Source organism: Boleophthalmus pectinirostris, unplaced genomic scaffold (genome assembly GCF_026225935.1).
Source record: "Boleophthalmus pectinirostris isolate CB_2022bp ecotype Guang Dong unplaced genomic scaffold, ASM2622593v1 HiC_scaffold_18, whole genome shotgun sequence".
Lineage (NCBI taxonomy): Eukaryota > Metazoa > Chordata > Actinopteri > Gobiiformes > Gobiidae > Boleophthalmus > Boleophthalmus pectinirostris.
The window spans coordinates 27,692,807-27,707,687 of NW_026571133.1; the positions used below are offsets into that span (position 1 = coordinate 27,692,807).

Here is a 14,881-nt window from a genome sequence, read left to right on the forward strand (position 1 = left end):
CAGATGTGTTAGATGGTTATTGGCAGTGATTGGGAACCAAAGAAAATGCCTTAGAGCTTAAGTAGTTCCACACACGTAACACAGTATATTGGCACAAGTGTAAATTGCAACAGCTCTAGTCCGAGTACAAGCCTCCCTAGGAAAATGCAAGCGCAGTGTTGCATCAGAGTGCGCAGAGAGTAAACAGAGAGGCAAAGATGAACAAAAATAACACGCTGCAGCTGGACAAAAGCTCTCTCAACATAATGCCAGAGAGGACAGCAGTTGTTGTTCAGTATCTGTCAGGAACTCCGCCCCCTACAGAAAAATGTGAGAATGGTGTGTCAGGGAAAGGTTAGAGAAGCAGCATGAAAACACAAAATGTACCGTCAAAATATTTTCCTCTCTGTCCTGCTTCCATTCACTGAGCAAGTCGTTAGTAGTGGCGGTGGGTGGGAGATGGTTGTAACACTGTTCTGTCCAGGCTGCATAGTGCTTGATAAAACCCTGGATGAGTAAATGACTGGGATTTTTTTCTCCTCCTTTCAAAACCCTGATGTGACTGAAATAAAATGTGTAAATGAAACCCTGTGATAAGGTGACATGCCCCACATCTATGCCCCCGATCAAAAAAAGCACAGCAATTGAATTCCAGCTGCACATAGTTGCCGTGCAACAACACATCCAGCCCTGCTCACTGACGTGCAATTTGAATCAAATATTACAGACGCAAGTAATTATAACACATCGGGGGGCAGAGAAGGGGACAAGTTGTGTAATTCTACCAGTGATTACAGCCTGGGCGAGTCTACAGTGAGCTTCACTGTGCCTTTAATGATCATTTGTCAAGTGCATATTATGAAAACGTCTGTGCTGTTTCCTATTGTAAAGATATAGAAAAACATGCTATTGTTAAAGGTGCACTATGTAACTTCTAAGGTCTGCTACTTGCTTGTCTCCATTAAGATTTCTTTGCATGGAATGTTCCACAGTAGGGCATTAAACATATCTGCCTTGAATTTTGTTCAATTACAGGTGTTTTACAAGAATACCTTGTAAAACTTGAATTCTTACCATGTGCAGACTTGCTTCTCCATAGATCTGACAATTAATTTGTCTCAATTGTGATTACCACATTTATTTCCATACTGTGGAAGAATCAATACCAAACAGCAATATTTCCATGGAGACAAGCAGGTGGTGGACCTTCCACCAGAAAAGTTACACAGTGCACCTTTAAACTGCCTTTTGCATTTCCCTTTTTACTTACTGACATCATTCTTATTGTTCTTATTATTATTATCTATTATTTATTGTGCTGGTCAGCTCAAACATTCACATTTATGAAGTAAAAGCTAAACAAGATTTGGTTAAGAAAGTAAATAGTGAAATTTGAGCTGGTTTACATCAATGTAACACCCAAATTTTAATCTCACGCATACTAGACAACCTTTGAATACATAACATTGCAACACAACATATAGTTCAGGGTTACTGTATGAAATGTCAGACCCCCACCAGAGATATGGCTGAACAGACCGTACTCATTTTAAACCCATCCTCTTCACACCTTCCTTTGGCCGGGAGCCTTTAAGGGCAGCTAGTGGATAACATCACTTGACATTTACATGCATGAGCAATGAGGGAGGGAGTGTGTGGTGAACAGTGTCATTTACATGCTCCCAGCCCCTGATTCATGTCTGCGCTCGTGCAGGTGCATTTCCAGTGTGACCACCTCAGGGAGTGAAAACTTGCTCTTTATAATCTCACATTGGTCTCACTGCACACTCTGGACAAGTATGCAGAATCTGTTGTGCATGAAGCATTTTTGGACCTTTTATTTATTTAATTTATTCTTCCCTTGCCAGTCTAGTGCCTTCTGGGGAAAATTGGTGGGATACAACATATTCCAAAACAAAGGTTGCACCCAGCGAGGTAAATCGAAGGGAAGCAGTCGGTGGTTTCTCATCAATAAAACCACAGAGTAATTAGAGAAAGCACTTGAAAGCCAATTTGCGAGCTGACAAATGATCAATCTTCATCTGTAATGCAGCCACGGTAGCATACAGCAGCAGTAGTGGATGCGGTGACAAATGGCTCTCCTGTGCAAGCTAACGTTCTTTTTCTTTCTTTTTTTTTTTTTTTCCTTAAGTGCTAAGTTGCAGCAGGTGAAGGAGGAAGATCTTTTGTCATACCAGCTCAAACCTCCCATGATGATTTTTTGTTGGCACTAGGCCTGTAACAATAATCAATAAATCAATTAACCGTACGATAACTTTTAACAAGCCTGATAACTTTTCTGGCCGCGATAATTTGTATTTGCATGCCTGTTTGTTTTCCTCGTCTCTCTCACGCTCTACGAAAGAAACTGAATGTCAAAAGGCTTCTGTCGCTCTGTACTGACTCCTCGTTTCCTTAGCATGATGACGCTTGAACGAACGTGTCAGCATAGACTTTGTCTATCAACACAGCAGATGCGTGCGCAGCCTGAGTGCAGAATGCGCTGCTGTCTGTGCGGTTCACATGAAGCTACAAAACAAACTAGTGCCACCGCCAGAGCACCAAAGCAGTTCATTGCCATGTGACAAAACAAGTCACGATGCCAAATCAACACTAGTGAGTGGGACACATCTCAACGGCCCACATGCGTCAAATGGAGTGAGCACACAAACAATGAGAAGAAATGGCTCAAACCCCAGCAGCCGACATACACCCAATACTCGAGCGACGGAACTAGCCTAGCCCCCGGGAGAGCCCAAAATCCACTGAAATCCCACAAGACACTGACACGACACCAGACAGGACAGAGGCTCCCTCATAGCAAAACAGGATCATGTAGAGCGGGTTAATATGAACACTTCAAGACCAAAAGACAATAACAATGACTAAAATAACTTTTAAGGGCAATTTTGTTACAGAGACTTAATAATCCATTTTATTTATTGTTTTGGTTGTTTTTGGTTCAGCAATGGTTTATTCAAGTGCTTTTTTTAACAAGTCCTTGCTGTTAGACAGACTATTAGGCTATTCTTATGTTAACAAGTCCATTTTATTTAGGCCTATTGTTTTTGGTCGTCTTGCCCACAACCACATTTTCAATAGAACTGCTAAACTGTGCAGAGTGAGAGAAGAGGGACAAGGGGCGGGGTCTCCAGGTGTAAGTGTGAGAGAAACAGCACTTAAACTTGAGGCATTTTTAACAACAAGTTTTAACAAGTTGTACTAAAGTTGTCAATAAAATGTGCAGGAACTATAGATAATGCTATATACATACATTTTTGTAGCGACAAAACGGTGAATCTAGACTTAATATGCACTTTAAAAGACCAACATGTATGATTGACGATTACATATGAGTGGACTCGATCTTGTTTAGAATAGCATAGCCCTAATGTTAACAATCCCTTTTATTATCAACCTATTCAGTCAATGTCCCTTTGGTTAAAATATATATACTATTGTATTTTTGTATGTTTTATTTGAAAGATTATATCCAATTTAAAACACTAAATAGAGCAAGACATAAAATAAAATCCTAACAACAAAATAGACAGAAAATTTTAATCTAGTTGCTGTGTCTTTTTATTATCCCTGTTGCCAAACGCGTTGTGAAACTCCACTCTGAATCTAATTACTCCTGGGTGAGCCTCATCTATCAGAGTCGCACGCTTGGATACTACTGTACCTGTAGTCTGCCACACGTGCCACTCCGCCTGCTGCCAACGCTTATTATTAATTACTTTGCTTTACAGCCGAGACAGCCATCTTGAAGAAACCTCTCATAAAGTGCCCCTGTCTCTGTGCTGTTTAAATGAGTAGCTATCAGTCCCGCCTGTGCCGCTCCACAGGCCAAACCCACCCCTCTAACCTCCTGCATTGATCCCCCTTCTCTCACAATAGATTTAGACACAATAATTCAGCCGCCAGGTAAATTGGAATAACTCTGACCATTAGTGAATTAGTTTGCTCTTTAAAATAAGCCATTGATTCCCAGGCTGAAGCTGATTGGTTGCTGACCAACCAGAGAATTTAATTATCAGGGCGAGTGTTGCTTGCTCAGCCATGTTTTCTTGAAGGTCAGGGTGCCACGGCGAGCCCTTTTAAAACTAAAAGACAAAGCTTATAGGCGCGAGAGAGAAAAGAATCCAGTAGAAATGAAATTAGCCAAAGCCACCATCCAATTTCTCTTCTATTTCAGTGGGATTGCAAGTGGCAAACATTACCACGCCTCTTCCAAGCATAGACTCAGGCAATATTCATTTTCACTTTTCTTATGCCCAAAGGTACAGTTTATTTACATACAACTGTCTCGCTGCAGATTTCTTGCATCAGCTCCCTTCACCTCCCATAGCCAAGAGGGCAAAAATGTTAGAATAAAACATATGAGTGGAAAGTCTATGCCCTGTGTGGAGGATGTTCAATACATATAAAAAAGACAGATGCTGACAGATCTATACCTCTTTTCCAGACAGTGCTAATTCTGAGGTCACTGAATAGATATTTCATAGAGTTTCAGTATGTATAGTTTGATTTGATATTTTGATATTTTTTCAGCGTAGGTTAGAAGGCTGCTGTCTGCGAAGAACATTTGCAGAATCCCTTTGAGACCAAAGTTTGCATTTTGTGTGAAACTTACTGAGAGTAGACATAACATTACATGGCATTGTTCAGAAGAGTTTCAGGAACAATGTGTACCTTTCAAGACTTGTGAACACAAAAAAAAAAATCAGAATTTAGACACAGAGCAGACAGTTGAGATTCTGTCACTCAGATGTAAATTTGCATAGACATTTTGTTGATTAGATGTGTGATTTTCAGACATGTGGTCCAAAGGCTATGTGGCGCTTTAACTCTCAACTATACTGTGTTCTCTGTGGTAGAGTGTTTGTCTACCGATTCAAAGGTTGGCAGTCCAAATGAGTCGAACAGTCAGGTCCACAGGTTGGCGGCACAATTCCAGCTCCTACAGTTGTTGTGCCCTTGGGCAAGACACTTAACCTCGCCCCCAGTCCCCAGTGCCTGTATACACTGGAGTATGAATGTGTGTGTGATGGCCTTGAAGATTGAAAAGCACTCATAAAAAGGTGACCGTGTAACCATTGGACATGTAAGATTCTGTGATATTGGTATATGGTTAACTAAATGTTTGTTGATTCGTACAGTTTTGCCCTGTCTTTTTTTCTTGCTTTGTCCTTGTCCGGATGTCTAAACAAAATCGCATTACTGGCCCGGTGTAACCCATGTTAGAGTGAGTCCATACAGCAGTAGTCATGGAAATGGAAAATATGAGCTTTTGCTCTCTGGGGAGTACCTGTCTGGAGGCAAGCGCCTTCATTCCACTCTGATCCCTCCCTGGGTTTTGGAATACAAATAAGGCGAACAAGACTCCCCATTCTTATGAACTTTAGAGAATGAGGCAGGACACTTGGAACCCCACACGGGCCAGAGGGATTGATTGGCTGGGCGTGTGATGGGACCAGAATGGAGATTGAATTTCCTTGAATGAACCAGAATGGAGGAGGAGTAGCATGAATAAGGCTGTTTAAAGCAGATACAATCCTCCCTTGTCTTTCTGTGATTTCCTGAGGCAGACATCCTCCTCTTTTGACCATGTGCACTCAAGGATAAATGTCATCCACTGCGTCCCTGCCCCATCACTGTGGCTAATCTACTCTGCAATAACACCACGGCAATATTCAAATTACAAGCTTTGTCATAAACTGTGAGGTGAAATGGTGCATTGTAATAGACTAATGAAATGTGCTTTTAGATTTTACACAGCAGGGCACCAAAGCGACTCAAAAATGTACTTTTATATTATGATGCTGCTCAGACAGGTAAATTATATGTGCCTGTTATTGTGCAGTCTTAACTTGTTTCTATTGGTTTGTGTCCTAGCAACAACTGTATTCTTTCTTTAAGGTTCTAAGTCTGGATTTATGGAGAGAGCGTTAATCAAGCATAAATCCAATGTCATCAAATTGGGGGTATAATGAAAAATCGATTTTTTGAGCATTCTACCCTCATCAAAAACATACCTGAAGAGGTTTTAGATGCCATCTGTTCATTTTTCAGTAGATCAACTATCTCTCCCAGGCCCTATCCAAACCCTCACTCCAGTTAGATGTAAAATTCTGTTCAGTGCTCATTCCACAAGCCTGTGTGACATCATCCATATTCCCATATGACAATTCTTTATAAACATAACTGGACTCAACAAGTTCACAAATCAGACGTGCTGTGCAGTACTTTCATTAGCAGGACGCAAACTGATTGTGTTGTGATAGCACTCTGAAGGGGGGTGTGGAGAGCAAATGGAGGTGAAACAGAGTGTCAAAAACAAAAGTGAAACTTATTAAACATGACATGTTGTTTTAAGGAAATATAGCATATTTCACAAACAATAAATATGTTATATGTTAGCACACTTGCCCCCCCATCTATTACAGAGCTGAAATCATCCAAATGATTCTAGCAAAGGATATGCAGTTTTAAAATACGGTGAAGCACTTCCTGTATTACCAAATGTTTGACATCACAAGGTGGATATGAGTGTTTTCTGTTTGTACAGATCCGCCTGCAGGATTTGTATGGTAAACATGTGTGAATGAAATAAAACACAACTCCTGGTATGTTTTTGATGAAGAAACATTATAACATAGATCAGAAAATAACATAATATGGGCCCTTTAATTAATGGCCACTTTAAACCAAAACTTGTGAATTTTTTTCCCCCAAAGTCTGAATTCTGCAAACCAAACTATACACTTTAGTGATAGAGACTTGGCTGTAGACCTCGCCATTAAAGTGACCCTCATCACTGACGAATTGATGAATGAATCCCACTCTGGATAAAAATTCAGTCAGTTGCACAGCCCGAGTCTACCTCATAACTGTGTCTCTGTGGTGTTAACAAGTATTGCTTTGAGGCTATCCTATTCAGATGGGGTGGAGCTCTGGGGCCATTCCGGTGCTTGTTGGGAAAACGAGTCTCATCTTGTAGTTAAACTGTCCCTGAACTAACGTGCCAAACGCCCTGGCCCTCCCTGTGAAGCCACTGAACTCTTGTAGTTCAGTGGGCAGCAGTCCTCCAGGACCCAAGCCACAATTAGAATCCCAAAGTGTTATCTCCTCTGAAGCTAATTTCACTTCACAGCCTCAGTGGTTTATTTACCCGGATGCACACTTTCTCTGGAGTCAGCACTTCTCACACGTGAACACTAGTTTATTCTTGGGAAGATGTTTTTTTTGTTGCTTTTTTTCCCTTTCAGTCCCTATTTGAAGCAGGTTCCAAATTTAAACTGAGCTTGCCCCAAGGTGATCACTCTGCTTCTTTAAAAATGTTGCTACATCGTATTCTATCACTGTTGTAGTGTTGTCACAATAGTAACATTTCAAACTCAACTGATATTTAGAAATAGGCTTGATACCACTTTAGCTGCAACAATAAAGATCCCCCTGTTTAGACATTAAACTAATAGTATTTCTTTCTTTTAGCATGTGATGTCATTCTAGTTTTGATTAAGATCAAGATCATTCTAGGTCTCTCTAGTCAGGAGAGGGCAAATTTTGTTCTGTCAAATGTGTTTTTGTTTTTTTGGTATCTATACTTACTGAAATTACTATCTACTTATGATACCAGTTTTAATATTATTTAGCACCTGATTTGCAATACTTTTGACAACCGTACACTATGATCTCTTTGTAGCCTCAAGAGTTTCAAATTCATAAAATCATACATAGTCTACATTTGGATACCTTTAAACCTTTGCACAAAAAGGTGATATAAAAATCTAAGTAGAGAACATATTAGTTCACCCATGCAGCATATAAGGCGGAATGATTAGGGAAAAATATCAAATTGTGATTTTTCTGATGGGCATTGTGATTAGATTTGCGATTTATAAGGTTCACATTTTGAAGGCATCCAGAATTGACAAGAATTTGAATACAAGAATCACATTTTTAAACATGTCTCTACAGATCTAAACTACAGGGTTAGCAGTTTTATACAGAACAACAAAGGATATTTTGGTGTTTGTTGAGAAACTGATGATATTTGAAACATTGCAGCCTTGGCGAGTTGCTAATTGCGTCAATTGGTATAAGCAGTTTCAATTTAATTACAATTAATCTTGCAGGTCTAGAAGGAACACATTTTTAGAAGCCATTGTGCCATTGTACACATCTATATTTATTTTTTAGACTGCATTGGGTTAAAACAAAAAAAAAAGGCGGCGATTCATGACTGAGGTTAATGTCTTCTTAGTAAATTAAGAGCAGTCACAGAAGCTTTGGTTGTACAAGGTCAAACTGTAAATCTTGGAACAAATGAACAATATAATAGTTTCACATTACTGTCCATTCAAATAAAACTTATGTGTGATTATTAGCCATCATCATTAACCCAGTGCTTCTCATTTCCATTTTCCAGAATTTGATATGTCCTCTCATCCATGTTTTAAATTATGAAAATGCAAGTTTTAAATCAGCAGGGCACAGCATTTGCATACATGCATCTCATTATCAACCCGCCCCCTGCACTGCACCAGTTTCCTCTATGTCTATGTGCATTGTTTTATTCAACAATAGACTCCGATGAGACAAGTCTAATATAATTAGCCCTAAACTGCCATGTTAACTACCCCCACCGATTGTCATTGCATCTGTGTCTTATTAATGAGAGACTGGGAGACATGCTTTGTTTCTGTCAAAATAGTAATTATAATACAACAGCCTTATCTGATGGCTAATATTCACAGTTTAAAATGACTTATTACAAAATGTATTATTCATGCAGATATTTAGTATGTTAAACAGAGACACAGGGCTTGTAAAGTGTGATTCGACGTGATTACTTGCACTTTCTCAATCAAGTCATTCATCATCTATTTAACAAGGAAGATTAGGCCTATTACATTCTCCCTGCTCTTTTATGATGTGTTATTTTCTAATAAAGCATGGAAATGGGAGAATAAGGAGTTTTTTCTTCCATATATTGGAGCAGTTGATAGCACACTGTTGGATTATTTCATAGCCACAGGGCAAAGTGCAATTATTGATGGAATTCCTTTTCTTATCAGTAATGAAGAGACATTATTTCACTGTCGAGTGTATCTAATGTTCCCTGGCACTACCGTAAAGGGAAGGATACTGTCAACTGCCTTCATGAAATACTACTCATCGTGATTTATGGTTTGATTCATCTGCACTAATATCCATATGGTTCACTTACAGACGCAGTGAGTTAAATGAGGGGGCATATGAAATGTGATAAAATGACTTTCATTTTGCTATTTACTTTAATCAGTTTACTGGCAAAGCTTAAAAAATACAACTTCAGGGTCCTATATTAGACAAAATTTACTGAACTGTGATTTTTGTGTGAGTTTTAAGCCATATTAGAATGTTGTTACCTCATAAAACATAACTGTTGCTGTGTTCCAACTTGTGATTTCATTACACAGTAGTTACCAAACCACCTTTTGTTTAGTAGAGATGAGCAACTATGGGACCAAATTTTGCTAATGATTCTAGTGAAGGTGTATGGAGTTTAAAAACACAGTGGAGAACTTCCTGTATTACCACATGACATCACAAGGTGGAATAGAATGTTTTCTGTGTGAGAGAAGAACTCAGCAGGATTTGTGTGTTAAATGTGTTAATGGAATGAAAGAAAACAGAATTCCAGGTATGTTTGTGATGAGAAAACAACATTTTAATATGGACCCTTTAAAATCTATCACATTTATTTTTAATATCGCCATACCATTAAGTTAAAATGAATCCAAACTCAAGATTGAAATTGAAATTGATTGAAAGATTGAATTTCTCAAGTGAATTGCTGAAAGTATAATTTCTTCCGTCTTTCTCATCACAAAATAACAAGCTCAGCACACTCTCTTACAATTACTCTGACATTGTCCAAATGCAAATGTGCAGCCTATCTATCACACAAAACGCCCTCTGTCTTGACCAAAGCCCCAGTTTGTAACAGTTGATTTTTGAGAATAGATTAAGGTCAGATTTTTCACTGAGCATTTGTTGCATCTCTAATTGACACCAGTGGGTAAAGGGAAACTGATCTCTCCCACAGTAATGGCAGCATGTCATAACACATCATAACGCAGCCCTCTCGCCCTGTCAGATCTGCTCATGACACCAATTAGACCAAAGACACTGTTTCACCCACAAAGTTCTTCAGCTCGTCTGCAAAAGGGTAATGGTCCTCTCATCACACTCACCAGCCTGCTATGTAGATTTAGCCAAACTCCACAAAGGCACCAAGAGTGTGAAGCAGGCATCAGAATAAAGTGACAATGACAAGGGCACTATCTTATTTGTTCACTTAGAATACAATTAACTTCACTCCGAGACATTGCTTTTGAAAATGAATTTTGTCATGTAATGGCTCTTTCTCTGTCTCCCCTCCCTCTTGTCTCCATCAGGTCTCCACAGAATGGAGCGAGAATGAACAGAGAGCGGTTTAAGAAAAAGCATGAACTGGAGGTTTATTGAGGTCATCTGCTTCCTGTTTATATGGGACCATATAACAGTTCAGTCTTCCCGCCAGGAGCGCCAGGAGCCATCGGCCACTGAGCAACATGTCACTAAACAGTATGACTGGCTCATCTCAGACCGGGGACCTTTCCACCACTCCAGGAGTTACCTGTCCTTTGTGGAGAAATTCCACCAGGGATTTACGACCAGATATAAAATTTATAGGTAAGTGCACAATTCAACTTGTTACTGGACTTTTGAAGAACTCCACAGAAGATTTACCTGGGGTATCTATGGTATTCTCTAGGACCACAATACACCATTATATACAATACAAGTTTAATTCCTAGTGTTACGGGCCCCAAGTACTGGGGCTGCCGTAGCAGAGATGACACAATCTGAAATATAATAATAATAATGAAAACAAGGAAGACACGGAGCGCTCTCTTCTGTGTCCAGATTGCGTTTTTTAATTGTTCAGTATCAAAAATATAACACTACACCATTAAAGTGCATTGTGTCGCAGTACACATTCTTCAAGTCACCACACACACAAAACAACCCTCACAACTTAACAAATTACTAATAACAGGATTACTCAGATGGACTGGACACAAAACTGTTCTTTTACTATGTTAAACTTTGTCAAAAATAAAAGCATACAAATGTTTTTAATTACAACAGACCTAAATAGACCGCCTGAATTCTGACGCTGGCAACCATGGCAACTCCACCGCTAACCTAAACCTTAACCGTTATCTTACAATTATTAGTGGAAAATTACCGATTAACATACTAATAACAATGAAAACAATATCACATGTTGATAAAACACTCAATAATAGTCTTACACGGAATTATGTGGGTGGTTTTTACCGTGTACTAACCTGAAATATAGTAATAATAATGATGAAAACAAGGAAGACGCGGAGCGCTCTCTTCTGTGTCCAGATTGCGTTTAAGGCGAACCGGAAGTTGCGCCGTAAATCAAACTTGGGGCGACGCCTCTCGCACAAAGGTTAATAATCTATTTCTGATTGGTTAATAAAACAGGTTAGTACTTTGTATTATTAGTATTAATGACATTTAAAACTGGTTTCGGCATTACTTTACCCCCCAAAAAAAACCAATGTGGTGACCATTTAAGGTGCACCACACTAGCCTAGACCAAAATACTTGGCTCCCAAAAATTGATTTGGCTAATTATTCTAACTGGCGTAAACACAGTTTTAGTGATGTTCAAAATGGACATCATCATAAATCAAGTCCGATCCAGAAAAAAAGTTGCTGGATTGAGCATTGTTAACAGGATACTGGCTGAGCTGATGTAATAAGACTGATTACTGGTTGTAGTTGGTCCAGAACATGATTGAACAGTTAAACAAAGCTTGTCTGTAGTTTCTGCAGGTGTAGACTTCTTATCGAGAAAAAAATGGATCATTGCATCCCTTCTACAATTAAACAACAAAGTCTCGCCTCATACCCTAAGTAGGCAACATCTCCACTTAATGAATCATTATATAAGCTTAAAAAATAATGGATGCAACACATACATTATATGTGGCACAATGGGAGAAGTAGCTGCCAACTCTCGGTTTGAACCTCGCCTAATCCTGCCATTTTGATTATTTTCCATTTTTTCTTGTGATCATTTTGTCTTATTAGGAATTCTGAAGGTAATCATTAACCTGTAATTATCCAGTTTTCTTCAGAACCACCTGCTTTTTACAAAACTGTCTGCATATTTTCTCCAAATTATGTAATATGATTTTCATTTTCCCCAGTATATGAGTAGCAATCTCTCTGGGTAACTTGTGGCAGGCTGTGTCCCCATTGGCTTTCATGCCTTCATGATGTCAGACCAAGTGTAAACAATGGATTTGCATACTGCGTGCATTGACAGAGCAGGATGTAGCAGAGGCACTGTGGATCTCCGAGGTTCTGACGCTGCTTTGAGCAGACACAGGGCCTCCTCAGAGAGCTGCTGTGATGCTCCAGTCATTTATTCAAATAAGGCAAATGTGTGGGTTTGGAGGAGCTGCTGCAGAGCCCACAGGCACGAGTACTTTCAAACCATAAGTGGCATCAAATTTAGCACAATATCCATTTCCCTTTGACAAGATAATTAAATGTTGAGTTCACAGTTTTGATAAATTTCGTTTAAATGTGAAAACAATTGTAATCTTGTGCTTGCGTCTCGGGACACGTCTGCAGTATAGTGCCACACAACTCATTTTGACTTTTCGTTTAATTGTTCTTTTATAACTTGTCTCATCTTCCCAGTGATTATGAGTATGTTATTTTTAGCTATTTTTACCACTTAAACACACTGAAAGAGCAAATTCATATGTTCAGTAGTAGAAATAATCAAAAGTATTATTCAAAATCATTTACTTTAGAGGGCCCATATTATGCTATTTTCTGATCTATGTTATATGTTTCCTCATGAAAAACAAACCCAGAGTTGCATTTTGTTTCATTTTTTAACACACAGTTTCCACTATTTAGACTGAGTTCATCCCTGAAACAGAAAACTCCAAACACCTTTTGAATCACAACCTTTTCTCAGTAGAAACAGTGCATGTCTGTTGTGCCAGTGTTTATTCATGGCAATGACCACTTCAAAAACAAAAATCTTCTAGACCTAATAACAAGTCTGGTACAAAATGGCCTGAACTGAATTCAATGCACCCAGTTTTAGGTTTTCCTATGATTTGAGGACCAGCCACCTGAGGCATTTGTAACTAATAGCAACAGAAAGACCACAAATCAGTGTGATCAGCTGTTGTAGTGTTTAGGGTTTTGTTTCTGAACGAGATTATACATCGCCGTGCTCCTGTTTGGGACATGATTGCCCTGGCCTGCTCTCTCACCAGCTCGGAGGACCCAATCGCTTAGTAAATTTCCCTGGGGACTCTATGTGCCTCTATGATTTAGCACTAGAAGAGTATTTGAATCAGATTTGCAGAAAAAGACAAAGCGTTCATTTCTTTCTGACTTGGCTTTCAGGGCAGATTACCCCAGAGGAAGAACGCAAGATTAGACAATGCAACCTGATCAACAACCAGCAATTCTGGCCTATCTGTAATAGCACTGGCACAGTGCCTAATTCTGACAAGTAAACACACATTCACGAGGATATGTCTAATACTTGGTGAAAGGTCAGTGACACTTGGAGGCGAAAGACACAGTGAGAGCCAGCAGTCATCTTACTCTTCAAGGTTTATCACTTCCTCTAATTGAGTTCGAGAGAAAATAAATATTCAGTTTAAAGTTATATGTAGACTTACAAGACCCTGAATGTAACAGGTTTTTGACCAATACTCCTTTAGTCTTTAGTTTAGTCTTTACATATTATATATTACATATTATTTATTATTCTGTACTATATTGGAATATTTTAGACAAAGCATTTCCATGGAGATGTGATTAATGTTAAAAATATATTCCAACTTGTCATGTAATTCATTATCTACATTTATTAAATTCAGCACTTTATATGTAGCCTTTTTGATGAAATGTTAGTAGAAGCTCAGATTTCCTTGTAGTCTATGAGAAATTGCTACTGCTCAAAATTTCACAATACCACATCTGTCAAAAATGGTACCGCATTCACCTGTCTCACCTTAAATCAAGTTTCTTTTTCTTGCTCCCATTGTGTGCGTGTAAGTGTATATCACTTGTATGGCAATCATCTCTGGAGAAAGACAGTCTGACTGGTGGCTTCACAGAACTTTTGTACTGCAGCCACATCTGAATAATGTGGCTCTTGGTTGCGCTGTGAGAGGCAATGGCCCTGCTTTTGCCCACACTAGCATCTGTCACTGGGTTTCCTGTACTCTATTATGGGGTCCAATGTGTTTCAGATGATTCGTGTTCGCTGTTTGGTCTTTGTTTGCACAGCTCTATCTCAGGTTTTCATGTGGCCTGAAAGGAAAATCCAATATAAATGCAAATCCCCACTCGCCATTAATGCATTTTAAAGGCCTCAAATCAGCATTGCACTGTAATCAAAGTGGTGAAGCAGTGAGGTTGTTACTTGGAATAAAATACATTTATGAAAATGCATAGATCTGATTGATCACACACTGAAAGGCCACAATGAATTAAATGAATACAAAGATAGAGCAAGACTTGACATTGGCAGAGGTCTAAAAATGATCCACAATGCTTCCTGCAGCTACGTGACCACCAGTCGTGAAGTAAAACCTTGCAATTGAATTAAAAGTAAAAACATCCTTTACCATGCAATTAGCTATTCAAGTTGGATATATTATTAGAACAAAAGATTATAGAACAAAATATGATGCAAGCAGCTCTGATTTTATGCTTAGAGCTGTGCACTTGCCAAGAACAGAAAAGAGAGTTTGACTCAATGAATATTTAAAACTTTGCCCATTTA

At 39.0% G+C, this 14,881-nt stretch overlaps 1 protein-coding gene across 1 annotated transcript in view; it reads left to right on the top strand.

The window, feature by feature from the left end:
* The window catches only part of brinp1 (bone morphogenetic protein/retinoic acid inducible neural-specific 1), a 104,152-nt gene that overhangs the window by 14,988 nt on the left and 74,283 nt on the right, over positions 1-14,881 (top strand). The window contains exon 2 of the mRNA XM_055153705.1: positions 10,428-10,704. Within this exon, the coding sequence (XP_055009680.1) occupies positions 10,478-10,704 (227 nt within the window). The 5' untranslated portion in view covers positions 10,428-10,477. The remainder of the gene's footprint in view (positions 1-10,427; positions 10,705-14,881) is intronic.